At 49.1% G+C, this 14,481-nt stretch overlaps 1 protein-coding gene and 1 long non-coding RNA gene across 8 annotated transcripts in view; one reads left to right on the forward strand and one right to left on the reverse strand.

Moving 5' to 3' along the window:
• The window catches only part of STAT5B (signal transducer and activator of transcription 5B), a 65,496-nt gene extending 57,509 nt beyond the window's left edge, over nucleotides 1-7,987 (reverse strand). For 2 of the 5 annotated variants that reach the window (XM_054709271.1, XM_054709275.1), the window contains exon 1: nucleotides 318-430. In XM_054709271.1, coding sequence (XP_054565246.1) covers nucleotides 318-360 — 43 coding nt within the window. In that variant the 5' untranslated portion in view covers nucleotides 361-430. Of the gene's footprint in view, nucleotides 1-317; nucleotides 431-7,124; nucleotides 7,313-7,929 lie in introns of those variants that run through there. The other 3 variants (XM_054709273.1, XM_054709272.1, XM_054709274.1) reach the window with 3 other exon arrangements.
• LOC129147361 (uncharacterized) lies at nucleotides 7,207-14,351 on the forward strand. Of its 3 annotated transcripts, none has more exons than XR_008554741.1 (2): nucleotides 7,207-7,299; nucleotides 13,944-14,351. It is a non-coding gene; the product is annotated as an uncharacterized LOC129147361 (long non-coding RNA). The 3 variants fall into 3 exon arrangements; XR_008554739.1 differs by lacking the exon at nucleotides 7,207-7,299 and adding an exon at nucleotides 10,722-10,902; XR_008554740.1 differs by lacking the exon at nucleotides 7,207-7,299 and adding an exon at nucleotides 11,534-11,647.
• Nucleotides 14,352-14,481: the final 130 nt, after the last annotated feature.

Consider the following 14,481-nt stretch of genomic DNA (forward strand, 5'->3'; position numbering starts at 1 on the left):
GTCATTTACCTTTGGTTTCTGGCATCATGAGCATAAAGAAGTTTTTAATATGTATGCATATTGTATATGTATATGTATATCTCAACATATCCTTTTATGAGTTGTTCCATAAAGGCCACTGTTTTAAGTTTGTCCTGTTCAAATGTACCAATTAACTGGAATATAATGCTAAGTTTTGTCCAAACTAGACTTCACATTTGGGTAATAAAAATTCAAACCCCTAAATTTGGACGATGTCACATTTCTAGGACAAAATTTAAAATGTGTGTTTAGGGTAATAAGCTATCTTACTTAAGGACTCATCCCTTTAAACTTACGTGCTTTGCTCTGGTGTTGCAAAATCAAGGGCTCATGCTTCATCCCCAGCTCAGCATGTTGACTGTAGCCATGTCACTCAGGAAGCCAAATGTTTTCCATTTTGTTTTAATACCTTCAACAGTTAAAGAGGAAGGCCAATCTCTGTTCACATCACAATGAACTTAGTATTTTCACTTGCTATTTAAACTCGTTACAAGATAAACTTATCTTAGGATAAGCTTCAGGGTTTCCATTGATCACTACATAATTGAAACAGTAACAACATAAAAAGAAGGAATATTTGCATTGCATCTCAATATATTAGACCTCCCATACCTTTTGGAATGAGGCTCTACAATGTCCAATTCTCACTATAATTCTCCCTCATTTTCTACCAGAAACAGATCACAAATCCTAAAAACATAAACCCACAGGGTAAACTGACTGTTACATTCTGTAAAGAGCTGCATATTTTTGTAAATCTCCAATTTGCTACTTTCCTCAAGCCTCAAAGATGACCAAGAGGTTTTTAGAAACAGGAAACAAAACAAAAAATAGAATTAGCATTATTTCTGAGAGATAATTTTACCTAAACTGTGGATGACTATATCTTGAAGAATGCTCTATGATAAAGCTGAAAAATTCCAATTTGTAGTACTTCAACAGATTAAGTGCTGAGCAGTTTCTTTTTATAAATACTACAATGACATTTGTGAATGTAGCTTAGTTAAGACATTCCCCCCAGGTTGGGTTTTCAAATCCCATTCTTTACAAAAACAGTGGTGATTTGCCACCAGCTGCAAGCGCTGAATGTTAGACAACATAAAATAGATTTTCATAAACTTTCTAATTTACTCTCACCTAAAGGCTGGAAAACCCCACTGAAGGCTTCTTAAACTCAACAGACATTTTAAAAAGCGTTAATTGTAGGCTCTCACTGACACAAACATAAGGAAATTCTGAGTTACAGATACTTCACATGAAGCTTTTTCCACTGACACTGTAACTTCTGTCAACATTCAAAGAAAATTCAACCCTGGTCAAAGGTGACAGTTTGACAATCCTGGAAGCTGCTAACATCCTCTGTTTATTTGAACTAGTTTATACTCTCTGCTCAGGGAGTTCAAGTTTTTCTCATCCCTGACTTGATCTTTCAAATTCAAATCACTACACTTTAGGGCTTGTGAATTACATCTTCAAGATTTAACTTCACAATCTACCTCCAAGGAAAAGTGCTCAGAGAAAATAAGCATCAGATACGAAAAGGAATTATGTTTCTTTGACTAGTTTCTAATGACCATTTGCATAGCCCTACACACACAGTAATTTGTTCAGCTGCCTTTACCCCCACCCCCAAATTAAAATTCTTAAGTCCTTCTATCTCAGAAATCACAGTTAGTGGCTTTACTAAAACAAGAAGGGGATCATAAATCCCTTCAAAATAAAGGCTGTAAAGAAAAGGAGCTGGACACTTGAGTCCTCAGCCAACAAACACTTGTGTCACTTGCCACAACTGGCACAAAAAGTTCCTTTTGTTTGTAAATAAAGGCCAAGGAGACAGCTTACAGCACTTCTCCTATGGTGTACAGGATAATGCTAGTGAAAGGACAACACAGGACAAGTTACAGTTAAAATGAAGACTCTCTCTGTTTTCATGTAATTCCCACAAGGAATATATACATTGGTTGGAAAAATGCTTATCATGTTCATAACTCCAAAAAATTCCAAATATATTACATTTTTTTTCTATTAAAAAAAAAAGAGTCCATTTTGGAACACAAATTAAAATATAGGAGCCTTAAAGAAGCCGCTGTCTTACTGCAAGGTTGCAGCTGCCCACACTCCTTTGCGGTACAAGGGTTAGGAATGCAGCCTCTGAAATCAACGTGGCCTGGATCAGGACCCAGCGCAGTCACTGCTAGCAATGTGACCTTGGACAAGTTACTTAACTTCTCTGTGGTCATTTCTTCATCTTTTGACTGAAGATAATACTCCCCCACCCCCACCCCCGCGAGGATCATCATGTGTGGTAAAACATGGCAAGAACTGTCACAGCGTCTGCTTGGCACTGGAAATGGACAGTGTTGGGTATTATTTTTATTATCTTGGTACTTTTAGGCTTTGGACATCATCTGAGTTACTTTTTTATAAATTTTCTGATCGCTTTTTGAAAGATGGCATAATCGTGAGTATATAGATAATGAGTGTATCTTCCCAGAAGAGCCCATAGTAAGCGGAGGCATAGCCGAGAGTCGTAAATCATCATTTTTAGTACAAATCATGGATGTGGCTGTTACTGGTAACTTCAGCTTGATTTCCCATATGCCAAAAAAATCCCCTACCAGGGGAAACCAAGCAGTATTTAGGAAACCCTCGGGTTTGTCCTGTGAGCATTACAGAGTAAAGCCAAATTCACTTTTACTGGCCTGATGGGCACTGGCAATCTTAGTCACCAAATTAATCCCAACAAATAACAACAACTGACTGGCTCACTGATGTATTTCCCCTTGTCTTCCCCAACCTTTCTCTAACGAGTCAGAAAGGAAAGTTTTCATATTTTCTGAGAATCTTATTACTGCTCTCAAACCATCCTCTGTATCTTAGTATAATTAAAAAATGAGTCAGCACAAGCACTTCAAATACCTAGCAGCGCATAGAATATGGAGATATTTCTCTTCATAATAGAAATCTGGGAAAATAAAAAGTTAGTCAGAGTGTCAAAGGCAAGGGGGGACTAAATGGACAGTGAGTGTTGGACCAGATTTTGCAAGTGAGCTTCCAGAAGATAAATAAATGTTCTTTATCAATCAACATATGTATTTTTCATCTTAATAGTATTATAACACATGAGAATGGATATAACTAATATGAATAAACTCAAAGAAGAAATATCCAGTCTATGACAAATTGTAACTTCTCCTTTCTTGAGTACTGGAGGGGGGGTAAGGGAGGTTATGATACTCTGTAGGTATTAACCATTTATGCACTTGCAAATCGCATGATGCATACCTGCCCAACATGCTAATGCAGGACTGCCTTTAGCAATGTGATCCAAAAGAAAATGTAGGACAGATAAGCGCCCCTCAACGGCAAACATATCTGAATGCCAATTAAATTAAGAGTCTATTTAGTCGTTACACTTCTTAGAATCAAGTCAGGTGAAGGCCCAGAAAAAAAACCACTGGCTTCAATGTCTGAAACAATATCATCACATGCTCCTTTCAGGAACGTACTTCTTCTCAAGGCTCCATGTCCCTCACACGCCAGCACATACATAAACAGAACCTACCACATGGAAATTACTGGTGAGGGTCAAGGGAGAGTTTATGGCTCAGAGTGGTTCTTCCAAAGTTCTACCACCATCCCCTAAATTTCTCCTTGTTCTTATGTAACTCCTCCATGACATTCTGTATGACTTTCAGGTGAAGTCAGAAAAAACTGCCATATTCACTGTTTAATACATGGGGTTCTATATTGTATAAAGCAGGGGCAACCTTTCTTTCTTCACGGGGGGGGGGGGGTGTGTGGAGGATAGAGACAGAGAGAGAGAGAGAGAGAGAGAGAGAGAGAGAGAGAGAGAGAGAGAGAGAGAGACATCAATGATGGGAGAGAATCATTGATTGGCTGCCTCCTGCACGCCCCACACTGGGGATCAAGCCCGAAACCGGGGCATGTGCCCTGACCGGGTATTGAACCGTGACCTCCTGGTTCATGGGTGGATGCTCAACCACTGAGCCATAGCGGCTGGGCTGGGGCAACCCTTCTTTAAAGGCTGACATCCAAGGCTCCACAGAACACGATTCAGCTCAGCTAGTGCTGTGCAGTTTCTAGGTACCTGGGAGGAAACAGATGGCAGTCGCCGCCCCCCTTTTTTTAAAAATTGCGCATTTGTTGTTTTAAGATTTCTTCCCAGGCTGCTAAATCTTGAAGAGAGTTGGGGAACGATTCAGGAATGTCTTGTCTTCCCAGCTGGGTATTCAGGCTGAGCTCAGTAAAATGTCATGAAACAGCGCAACAGGTCAAAGACAAACCACACGGCATCTGATGCAGGTCTTTGTTTAAAAGTGAATTGTGACACGAGAGAAGGTTATATGTGGACCTAATTTTGAAAATAAAAACAGGAAGCACCCCCACCCCAATATTACCATTAAAAAAAAAAGGAAACCAAACCTCAAAGTTACCTTCCAAGGAAGTCATGGGTGTGACCAAAACTAACAAAATAAAACGTCATCTAAAACCCTGAAACCACCAACAGTGAGGGTCTCATTCAACCAACTAAAAATCTAACACCTGAAATCACTCCTCTCTTTGATTAGAGAAAACAGCACAGACTTAGATATGTAAAATCTTCTCCAAACTGGCTTAGGTTTTTCAATGGTAAAGAATCATCATTAATAATTTTTAAAAATCTAATGTCAATACTCTACTTAACATAAGGACATGCTAATTAAGAGTGAATACAATTTTAAAAAACGTTTTATCACTGTGATGCTCACAATTTAAATGTACCAAAAACAAAACAAAACCTGTCTAATCAATGGAAAGTAGATTGTTAAATTTGACTTTCTATTCCCAGAAAGAAGCATAAAACTTGTGTTTCTAACACTAAAGGGGGGGAAAAACACTTCTTATTTTAGAACAGTTCTATTAACAAAGCTCAGATTTAAAGAAAAGTGATTTTCCTTTAAACACCACACAAAATTGGGGACAGTGATAGTTTCGAACTAACGTCTAAACATTATTTTTATTAAGAAGTTCCCGAGTCAAACTATTTTGATACTTTATTATGTAGTAAAAGGATATTTTTCTGAAGAGTAACTAGGAATTATCAGATAACTTTTTAAAAGAATACGTTTCAAATGCTCAAAACACACGAATAAAAACGGGAGGTTTGTGCTTCTTTTTGTAGGAATAATGTGGTAATCTACACTCTAATAGAAAGAAAAAATGTGCCACTGGTCATAAGAACATTCAGAAATCCGTGAGTACTTTACGAATACGTACATGTTTGTAGGGCACTAGAATAGTGAAGCTTTTTTTAATTCTACCTTCAACCTGCAATCGATTCCTGAGCATATCATTTACCTACTTACAACATCTTCCTTTTATAAGACTACCTATATTACCTACCTACACAAAAATAAGTCAAAGGAACCGCCACAAGGACGCTCATAAATATAAACCTAACACAAGTCACAAATAACTTGAATGTAACTTGAAAGAATTTTAATATAACTTCAAAAATTGACATAAATACCAAAAGAGCAATAAATGACACCTTTTACTAGTCTTGATGTGTGTTATTTTTTAATATATAAACATTTTTAAAAATCAATTGAGAGCAAGGAAATGAAGATGAAATGAGAAGTTGGGGCACAAATAGGAAGTGCTGACCAAAATATTTATGTTGTAACACTCCCAACAATGATAGCACTGTTTTCCCCTCCCATCACATCTATCATGAAGTACCCACCTAAGAAACACATCCACCTTCAATTTCTCAACACAAAATCCACATTAATATCCTGTTGACAAAAATATGAATCCTGAAAAGGCAAGGTTGGGCGAGAAAGTGGAATAATTTATGTAGCTGGGTATACAGCCATGATTTTGTGCAGAGTTTAGCTCCAAGTTATGCAATAACCAAACTGCTGGTGATAGAAATCAACTCTTTTTTTTTTTTCTTCTTTCTTTCTGATGTTTTGTGTTTTTAAAGAAAGATCTCTTCATTCCTTCCTTTATGTCTCAACCAGGTGCTCAAAATGTTCACCTTCCAAAGGCCACAGGAAACAGGTAATCTGCTCGCGAACACTTACCTGCCCGAAGGTGCGGCACTCCTTTCATTCAACACCACACACATCACAAGTGGTCACACAGGAAATGTTTTCTGCAATCGGCAGCCCCTTTCCCATCAATTCTAACAGCTGTCATCTGCCATGAGATGGAAACTGGTACCAAAACAAAAACACCGACGCCTTAAAAGAAACCCTCAAACGCGGAATCCACTGGAAATGCTCAGAGCCCACCCGATGTTCAGAGTGTTAACAAAATAAAGTTAGAAAACCACGAAAGGCACACTACATACAATCTATCGTCTTCTAAAAAAAAAACGACGAAAGGCACACTCAATAAAACAAGTCCTTTTCCAATGACTGTAGACAAAGGTACAAGCACAGAAGAACTGCGTAGAAAGAGGCGAAGTTCTATTATCTTCGCGGAACCACAACAAAATTACTTGAGGCAAAATACTCAACAGCTGAACGCTTATTACGGCCCAGGCGGCTATCCCACCACTTTGGAAACCTAAGATACAAGCGGACGATGAACCCCATTGGAAGAATGAGAAAAAATGACATAAGGTCAGTTTAATAATTTGATGACACACCAGTCCTTTCAAAGGGCACTCAATTCCCCCAAAGCACTCGAGACAACTCAGGGAATCCTCTGGAGGCAAAGACCCACTCCTTCACTGTGCTCTGGGACGAGCCCGGGTCTGAGAGCTCTCTGGCCCACATCTCGGACCCTGAACCCCCTCAGGGCTGTGTGACCTGGCCAGGCCGCGGACTCCACCGACCTGGGCCTCAGTTTCCCCATCGGCACAATCCAAGAAAACGCGGCCTCATCGCCAGGGCCCTTTCCAGCTCAGCTCGGGCCTCCCCCGTCGCCCGCCCTGAGCACGGTGGGCTGACTTCAGCTCTGACAGCAGGACAGGGGACAAGAAGGGGGAGAACCTGGCGTGGCTCTTGGGGCGGGAGAGGGTCGCTCTCTCTTTCTGCCTTCACAGTGCTGGTGGTTTGCACGGGTCTCCTCTTCCTGAGAGCGGGCACCTGTTTTTCCTCTGGGCCATCCCCATCACTGCGGGCTACAAGTGTCTGCAATCGCCTCTGGCTCCACACGCCTCTGGTTCCTTCCTGACCGTCTTGCCAGATTCCTTCAGCCTCAGACCAGCTTTGGGGACACACGGCTCCCCTTCCTCCGACTCTCTATCTACCCCGACACCAGGTGCCTCTTTTTTTTTTTTTACTCTTTATCCTGGGCTAGGGAAAAAAATAAATAAAAGGACACACTGCATCCCCCTGCCTCACGCATGAGCCGGGCCTGGCGGGTCCATCGGTGGGGTCCCGCACCCAGAGCCTCATCGACACGTTCGTGTCTGCTGCCCTGGCTCCTTATAAGGCACTGCTCCCTGGAGCTCCGCTGGTACCCCTACCCCACCGGCACCTCCGGGCCGCCCCCCACCAGCGCAGACACCTCCTCGGGAAGGAGGAGGGCGAGCAGGGAGGCGGCGGGGCTCTTCGGAACTGCACCGCCCCAGTGTGAGTGGCCCCCTCGGCTCTCAGGGGTGGGCGCCGGGCACCCTCACGCCCCCTCCCCGGAAACGCGCGCACACGCCGCCCCGGCGCTGCACCTTCCGCCCGCCGCGGCCTCCGCGCGTCGCCCCCTGCACGCCCGCCCCGCGCCCCCGCCGCCCCGCGCCCCGCGCGGCCACCGCGGCCGCCTCCCAGCCCGGGAGCGATGGCGGCGCTCGGCCCTGCCGGGCGGCTCGGCGGCAGGGGCGCGGGGCCCCGCCCGGGAGGACTCGCCGGTCTCGCCCCCGGGCCCCGCGCCCAGGGCTGGCCCCTCAGCTCCTACCTCGCCCGGCCCCTCGGGCGCCAGCAGCTGCCTTCCGCCCGCCTCTCGCTCGCTCGCTCCCTCCCTCCTCCGGGCCGCCGCGCGGAGTCGCCTGCGCAGGGCCCCCGCCTGGGTGACGGCTCCGGCCGCCGACTCTCCCAGCGCCCGGGCCCACGGGGGCGCGCGCGCCGCTCGCTCGCGGAGGCCGGCCGCGCGCGCCGCCCGCCACCCTGAGCGCGCCCCGCGCCGCGCGCGCCGCTTCCTGGTTCCGCCTGGAGCGCGCTCGCGAGCCCGCGGTCCCTCCGACCCCCGCCGCGGCCGCCCGGAGGGACCGGATACCCTCCGCACACCCGGGGTGGCCGCGCGCTCCGGGGGGGCCGGCGCCGCGCACCGCCCCTCGTGGCCGAGGTGGAGTGGCTTCCCCACTCGCGCCCCCAGCCAGGTCCCACGCGCCAGGAGCACATGCTGCTTTGCTTAGTGTCGACCCCCGCTGGCGGGGCTCGGGCCGGACTGTGTGGTCGTGTGGATGGGCCCCCCTCCGCAGCCCTCCCACCTCCCTTCCCTCGGGCCCCGCGTTCTGGGTCCTGTCCCTCCCAAGCCAAGGTCAGAAGTCCGCCACTGGCCCATCAATAATTATCCCGGGTTTGCTCCCAGGAGGGCGTTTCAGCCAGGGCTCCTGCTGCTTACCACCCAGATGGTGGAGAGCCTGGATGGCCACAGCAGTTTACATTCACCCTGGCCAACTGGACCCGTCCACTACTCCAGACTGTATTTATGGGGGACTTGGGCGGCTGAGACCATTTCGCTCCCTGGGGAATATCGCTAGCAGTCAGAGCTGCGGGAGGGGCTGACTGCTCTATCCAAAAAAGAAATAATAAGCAGGATCACTGCTGTAGGAGAAAGAGGTCTCCGAGACCCTTTTCCACGTAATGGGGAGGAGGTGCGGGGTCTGAGAAGGCAGCCTGAGTCACCCACTCTCCTCTCTTCTGGGTACATCTCCGGAGCTGGCCCACGGTTTCCCTGGCAACCCTCCAAGGGCCAGCACCAAAGCAAGGCACGTCAGATCTCCAGAGCCCCAGCTGCAGGGGCAGAAGAAGGAGAAGGACCCAGCACATACACACAGAGATCCCTTCCCTCCAGGCCGAAAATCTACATGTCCAGGGATGACCAAGATCGGCAAGGCCCCAAGTTCTCCCATAATCCTCCCTTGGCAGCTCTTCCCAGCAGCCTCCTCTTCACCCCCAGAATAACACCAGCCACAAAGATCCTTGTGTCTGTCGCTGATCACAAAGTCCTTCTCCCTGACCCAGGCTCCTGCTTCTATCCCACACTCTGGGCCAACACCTGGCACAGTGCTTTGCGCTGCGTAGGTACAGGGAGCTTGGGGGCTGGAGCAGGAGGACAGGCCTGAGCAGGAAGCTGGACAGAAGCACCAGCCCTGAATTCTCTGGCAGCCCCTCTGACAGTCACTGTCCGTGATGTTTCCACACCAGGGCACACCACATTTCTCTTTCTTGCAAGCTCTCACACCTGCGCACATTCTGTTCCCTCTGCCTGGAATGCCCTCCTGCCCTCCCGATGGCTGCCCTGTGGTGACACTCGTTCCAGGCAGTACGAACCTCGCCCTTCCTGTTCCCCACCACACGCTCATGCCTCTATTATGGCACCTCTGGTGTTAAAGGACGATTTGTTTACGCGTTTCTCTGCCCCCAAACGGCAGACACGGTATTCCATCCCCCCTAAAACCCCCACACAGTGCCCAGCCCAGAGCAGACATCCACTAGATATTTGAGGACCGAGATCTTTGCGCTAGGAATAGAAATGGAAAACCAGGAGGACTGTGTCGTGGTTAATAGCCCAGACTTTAAAACCGGGCTCACTGTCAAACTCCTTCAGGCCATGTCACCTTAAGTTCCCTGCCTCGATTTCCTCACTGTATTATGGTTATAGTCACAGGACCTACCTTGTCGCATTCTAGTGAGAAGTGAGTTAATACATAGAAAGTGCTTCCAAGGCTGGCAGGCCACCACGGAGTTGTTAACTGTTATCATTGATTCTAGTAGCAGCTAACGTCTGCATCCTCTTCCTAGGACTGGTCCGTCCAGCTGCCTGCCTCCGGGTGCTAGTTTGAATGCCGTGGAGGGCGGGGCAGGGAAGGTTCTCTATTGCTCATCTTCCAGCACATCTCTGACTGACCACTAGGTACCAAGCTAGAGCTGGCTGGCTGTGTGTACACAGACACGAAGAACAGAATGTTCTGGGTCGCTCCCTCAGCAAAACAAGAATGTTGTCAACTTGAGACAGGAAGGAAGGTCCAATGCCAACCTCTAACTCCTTGCCAATTCAGATGAGGTGAGACCCTCTTCTCCTGGGCCTCAGGGATCTAATCCCCTAAGCTGAGGGGACAGCAGACTGAGACGTAACACATAAGGAGTCCTAGAAAGAAAGAAATTGATCAGGAAGCTAGGATCCAGAAAGACCCAGCAGAGAGCCCACACAGAAAGGTCCTGGAGGCATACCTGCACATGCAGAAATGTCCACAGGAGAGAGCTGATGTCATCTCCTCGCCCACGCTCGCCTGACCCAGGAGAGAAAGAGGCTTGAGGGAGAGCCTGGAAGTTTGGTGGGCAGCCTTGTCTATAACTCTGATGTATTCTTTTTTTAACACTGTCTTTTTTAAAATATATATATTTTTATTTATTTCAGAGAGGAAGGAAGAGAGAGAGAGAAACACCCATGATGAGAGAGAATCATTGACCGGCTATCTCCTGCACACCCCCCACCAGGGACCAAGCCCACAACCCGGGCATGTGCCCTTGGCTGGAATCAAACCCGGGACCCTTCAGTCCACAGGCTGACGCTCTATCCACTGAGCCAAACCAGCTAGGGCGCTCTGATTTATTCCTAAACAGGGGTTGACTCCCACCCTTGTTTTCATGGACCATCATGTGGCTGCTACAGAGAACAGATCCCGCGCCTCAGTCTCCCTCATGTGTAAGTCATAGGCACTAAAGCCTAGATGTATTTGTAAATGCCTAAAATCTTTCTGGGTGTATATGTAAGACCCTGGTACCTGTGGTTGCCCCTGTAGAGGGGGGCCTGGGAGACAGGAAAAGAGAGAGACTAACTTTTCACCATATATCCTTTTACTCTTGAATTTTGTACCATATGCTGTACTATCTATTAAAACATAGGAAAAATGAACATTTTTTTTTAAAGTAGAGAGAGTGATTATGAAAGTATCTAAGCATCATGTGTGGCTTGCAGAAGGTACTTGATAAAGAAACTTTTTTTTTCCTTCTTTTTAACCTCAGCCCAACCCCAGCCAGTTTGCAGGGCCAGGAGGGAGTGGACATGAGGGTGGAGTTGGGGGATGGGATGTGAGTGACAGGTGTGCAGGTCCTTGCCACCTGGAGATTCTCACACGCTGCTCTCCCTCTCGTCCCCATATGCTTCGCCTCTCTGGGCTCCCTTCCAGCCAGAGCTAAGGGGGTGGCTCTCTGGAAAGCCCCAGCCTCCCCCCACCTCCTGGGACAGGGTCACTGTGCCCTCTCCTCCCAGAGTCCTGGGGCGATGCTGCCTTTTCCAGAGAGGGTGCAGGGTTGACACAGAGGAGGCAGCAGAGTGTCACCCCAGCCACTATCTAGCTGGCTTGCCTGGCGGTTTAAGAACGCAAAAGTCAGCTCAGCACCAGGCAAAGATGAGGCTGCTGTTGCCGCTGCCATGGACAGAACAGCAGGTCAGTAGGACTAGAGCAGGCGGAGGCCAGGGCGGCAGAGGAGAGAACCTTCTGGGGGCTGCGGATCAGGGTATATGAGGGGGAGACTGAGGCCTGCACTAGTGCAAGGGAATCTCTGAACTGTCAGAGCTTGAGGTGGCCCTGTGCTGTTTTAGGGATCTTCATTAATCCAACCCATATTTATGAAACCACTATTCCGCATCAAGCAATAGGACACCCCCCTTTAGGCTACTAGTTAGAGCCGTACGAAGAGACCTGCAATTCAGGTAGAATCGAGAGGCTACAGGACTGCAGGGGAGAAAACGCCTAGCTCTACTGGCCAAGGTCTCTGAGCACCTACGATGTGCGAGGCGCTGGAGGGAGTCTGCACAGCAATCCCGGGACTGGGTTGGTCTTGCTTTGTCCTCCTTTTACAAAGGAGCTTGCTGAGCTCAGAGAGGCGGGCTTATGTGCCCGGAGTCGCACATCAGAGCCAGGATTTGCACCAGGTCGTTAGGGTTGTTTTCCTCTATGCCGTACTGACCCTCTGAAAGATAAGGAGGTGCAGGGAGGAATGGCATTCCAGGTAGGTGGAATGGAGGGGGCAAAGGTTTGGAGTTGAGAGAGGCCAGTGCACTGGGGGAACTGCACGGCTGAAGCCCAGAGTGACAGGAAGGCCCATGCTTGAGGCTGATCACAGCAGCAAATGCAGACCAGTCAGGGAGGAGGGGATGGGGCATTGGCCGGTTCTTCGTGTAGGCTTCACATTCCCCGCTTGCTCCTGGGGCTGGGGAGCCTATTTTTGAGGCTGGGAGAGATCAGGGAAGACGTGGGTGGGTTTGTGCGGTAAGAAACTAGGGAACGGTGAAAAACAGAGATGGGGGAAAAAGGAATCCCCTCCAGGCACAACAAAGGAAAGTGGCAAAGTGGTGGGGGATGGCAGGGAAGGAGCGGCACTACCCTCTCCCACACAAACCCCAGAGGGCTTGAGGTCGGATACTGGGCTGGCGGAGCCACAAAAGCTCTCCTGTTAGGCTGGAAGGAGGAGAAACTAGCTCAGCAGGAAGAGGGGACTGGTAGTCATTGTGCATGAGGATGGGAGTAAGTTCAGACCCGGGCCTACTCAGGACAGTGACCAGTCCCGCTCAGCTGCCCAGCTCTGTGCCCATGACCCACCTCTCCTCTCTCACCAGGCTCCAGAGCCAACCCCTGCTAAGGGTGGGCTCCTCCCTGCCCTCCTGACTGGTCAGATGCTGCACACTGCCCCCCACCCCACCCCAGGTCCTGCCAGCATCTCTCCCAAGGCAGGTGGTGGTCAGGGCTGCTGGGCCAAGGACGGCAGCATTTCTCCTCCCACCCACTCTGTCAGTCCCATACCCCTCCTCTCACTCTATTCCCAGAAACAGAGGACAGTCGCTGTGCCTCGGGGCGGGATGGCCTTGTGTTCTCTTGGTGACTTCACTGTAAATTGACTTCCATGAAGAGTGGTGGAGGAAAGGGGACAGTGGCAGGAAGGGGGAACAGGCTTCTCCCAGGACCCAGCAGCTCCTTCCCCTGCCCCAAATGCACACAAAATTCCTCACCCAGTCACAGGGGACATCTTCACTCCGTGGGTGTGCGCTGGGGTTGGGGGAAGTCGAGACAGGTTCTACTGTAGACACCCTTCCCACAGGGCCAGGCAGCGTGGATCCTGGAGCCAGCCCTGCATTCCCTGGCCAGACAGCTGTGGACAGGCCTCTCTCCTGAACTAATGAACCAGAATGGGGGCAGATTTCTACAGGGAGGTGCCAGGGTGAGGAGACTCGGGAGAGGCAGGGACATTGATCTTGGGGGTATCAGTATACGCTGAGGATGGGCCTGTGGCCGCCTTCCAGTCACCTTGGGGGTGGGAGCTGGAGTGGAGGGGGACAATGCCGGGGAGGCATGATGGGGGTGAAACGGGACCTTTAGGAGCCCAAGGGCTTCAGCTCTCCCCTCTCTGCTGAGCACAGAGATCCTCCCTGGACCACCTCCAGCTTGCTTGGGAAGGCTCTTCACCTCCACCCCACCTCCCCTCTGGCTCTTGCACAACAGGAACTCTCCTTGAAGAAGGGACTCAGCAGAGGAAACAAAGGCATCTCTGTACCATGCCCTCCGCCCCCTCCCAGGGATGGTTAGGTCAAGGTGACCTCTATCTGTTCTCCCCAGGGTAGGGGCATCAGCAGGGCCTTCTCTGCTAACCTGGTCTCCAAGGTCAGGGCGGCAAGGGGACCTGGGAAAATTCTTTCCTTCCTTCATAAACTCACAGCAACGTACTGTCATCTGCCTCATTCCACAGAGCAGGGGCCCGGACTGACTTGGAGATGGGCATGCCGCAGGAAGCGCCACGGAGCAATGATGGGCTGGCCCGGTCACAGGGGACATCTTCACTCCGTGGGTGTGTGCTGGGGTTGGGGGAAGTCGAGAGAGGTTCTACTGTAGAGACGTGGATCCTGGAGCCAGCCCTGCATTCCCTGGCCAGAGAGCTGGGCACAGGCCTCTCTCCTGAACTAATCAATGGGGCTGCTTCTGGCTGTGCCTACCCTCAAGGTTATTGCAAGGATGAGTTGAGTTGAGGTGTGCAAACATGTTTGCACGCAACTGTACCATGATTCACTCCAGGATGTGTGCATACTGTGCTAGCTACAGACTAGGCCAGGAATCGTTATTATTCCTAATAAAATACGGCCAGTCTTCTTTGAAGGACTGTATTTCCGTAAGATGTTTCTTTAATCATATTATTTTTATATGTAACATATATTTTAATCCTTCCTCACTCCCCATGTAATGGTGTGACTTGGAATTGGGGATGAGGGGCAGTTAGGGAAGGCCATCCC

This window comes from Eptesicus fuscus, chromosome 20 (genome assembly GCF_027574615.1).
Source record: "Eptesicus fuscus isolate TK198812 chromosome 20, DD_ASM_mEF_20220401, whole genome shotgun sequence".
Classification (NCBI taxonomy): Eukaryota; Metazoa; Chordata; class Mammalia; order Chiroptera; family Vespertilionidae; genus Eptesicus; species Eptesicus fuscus.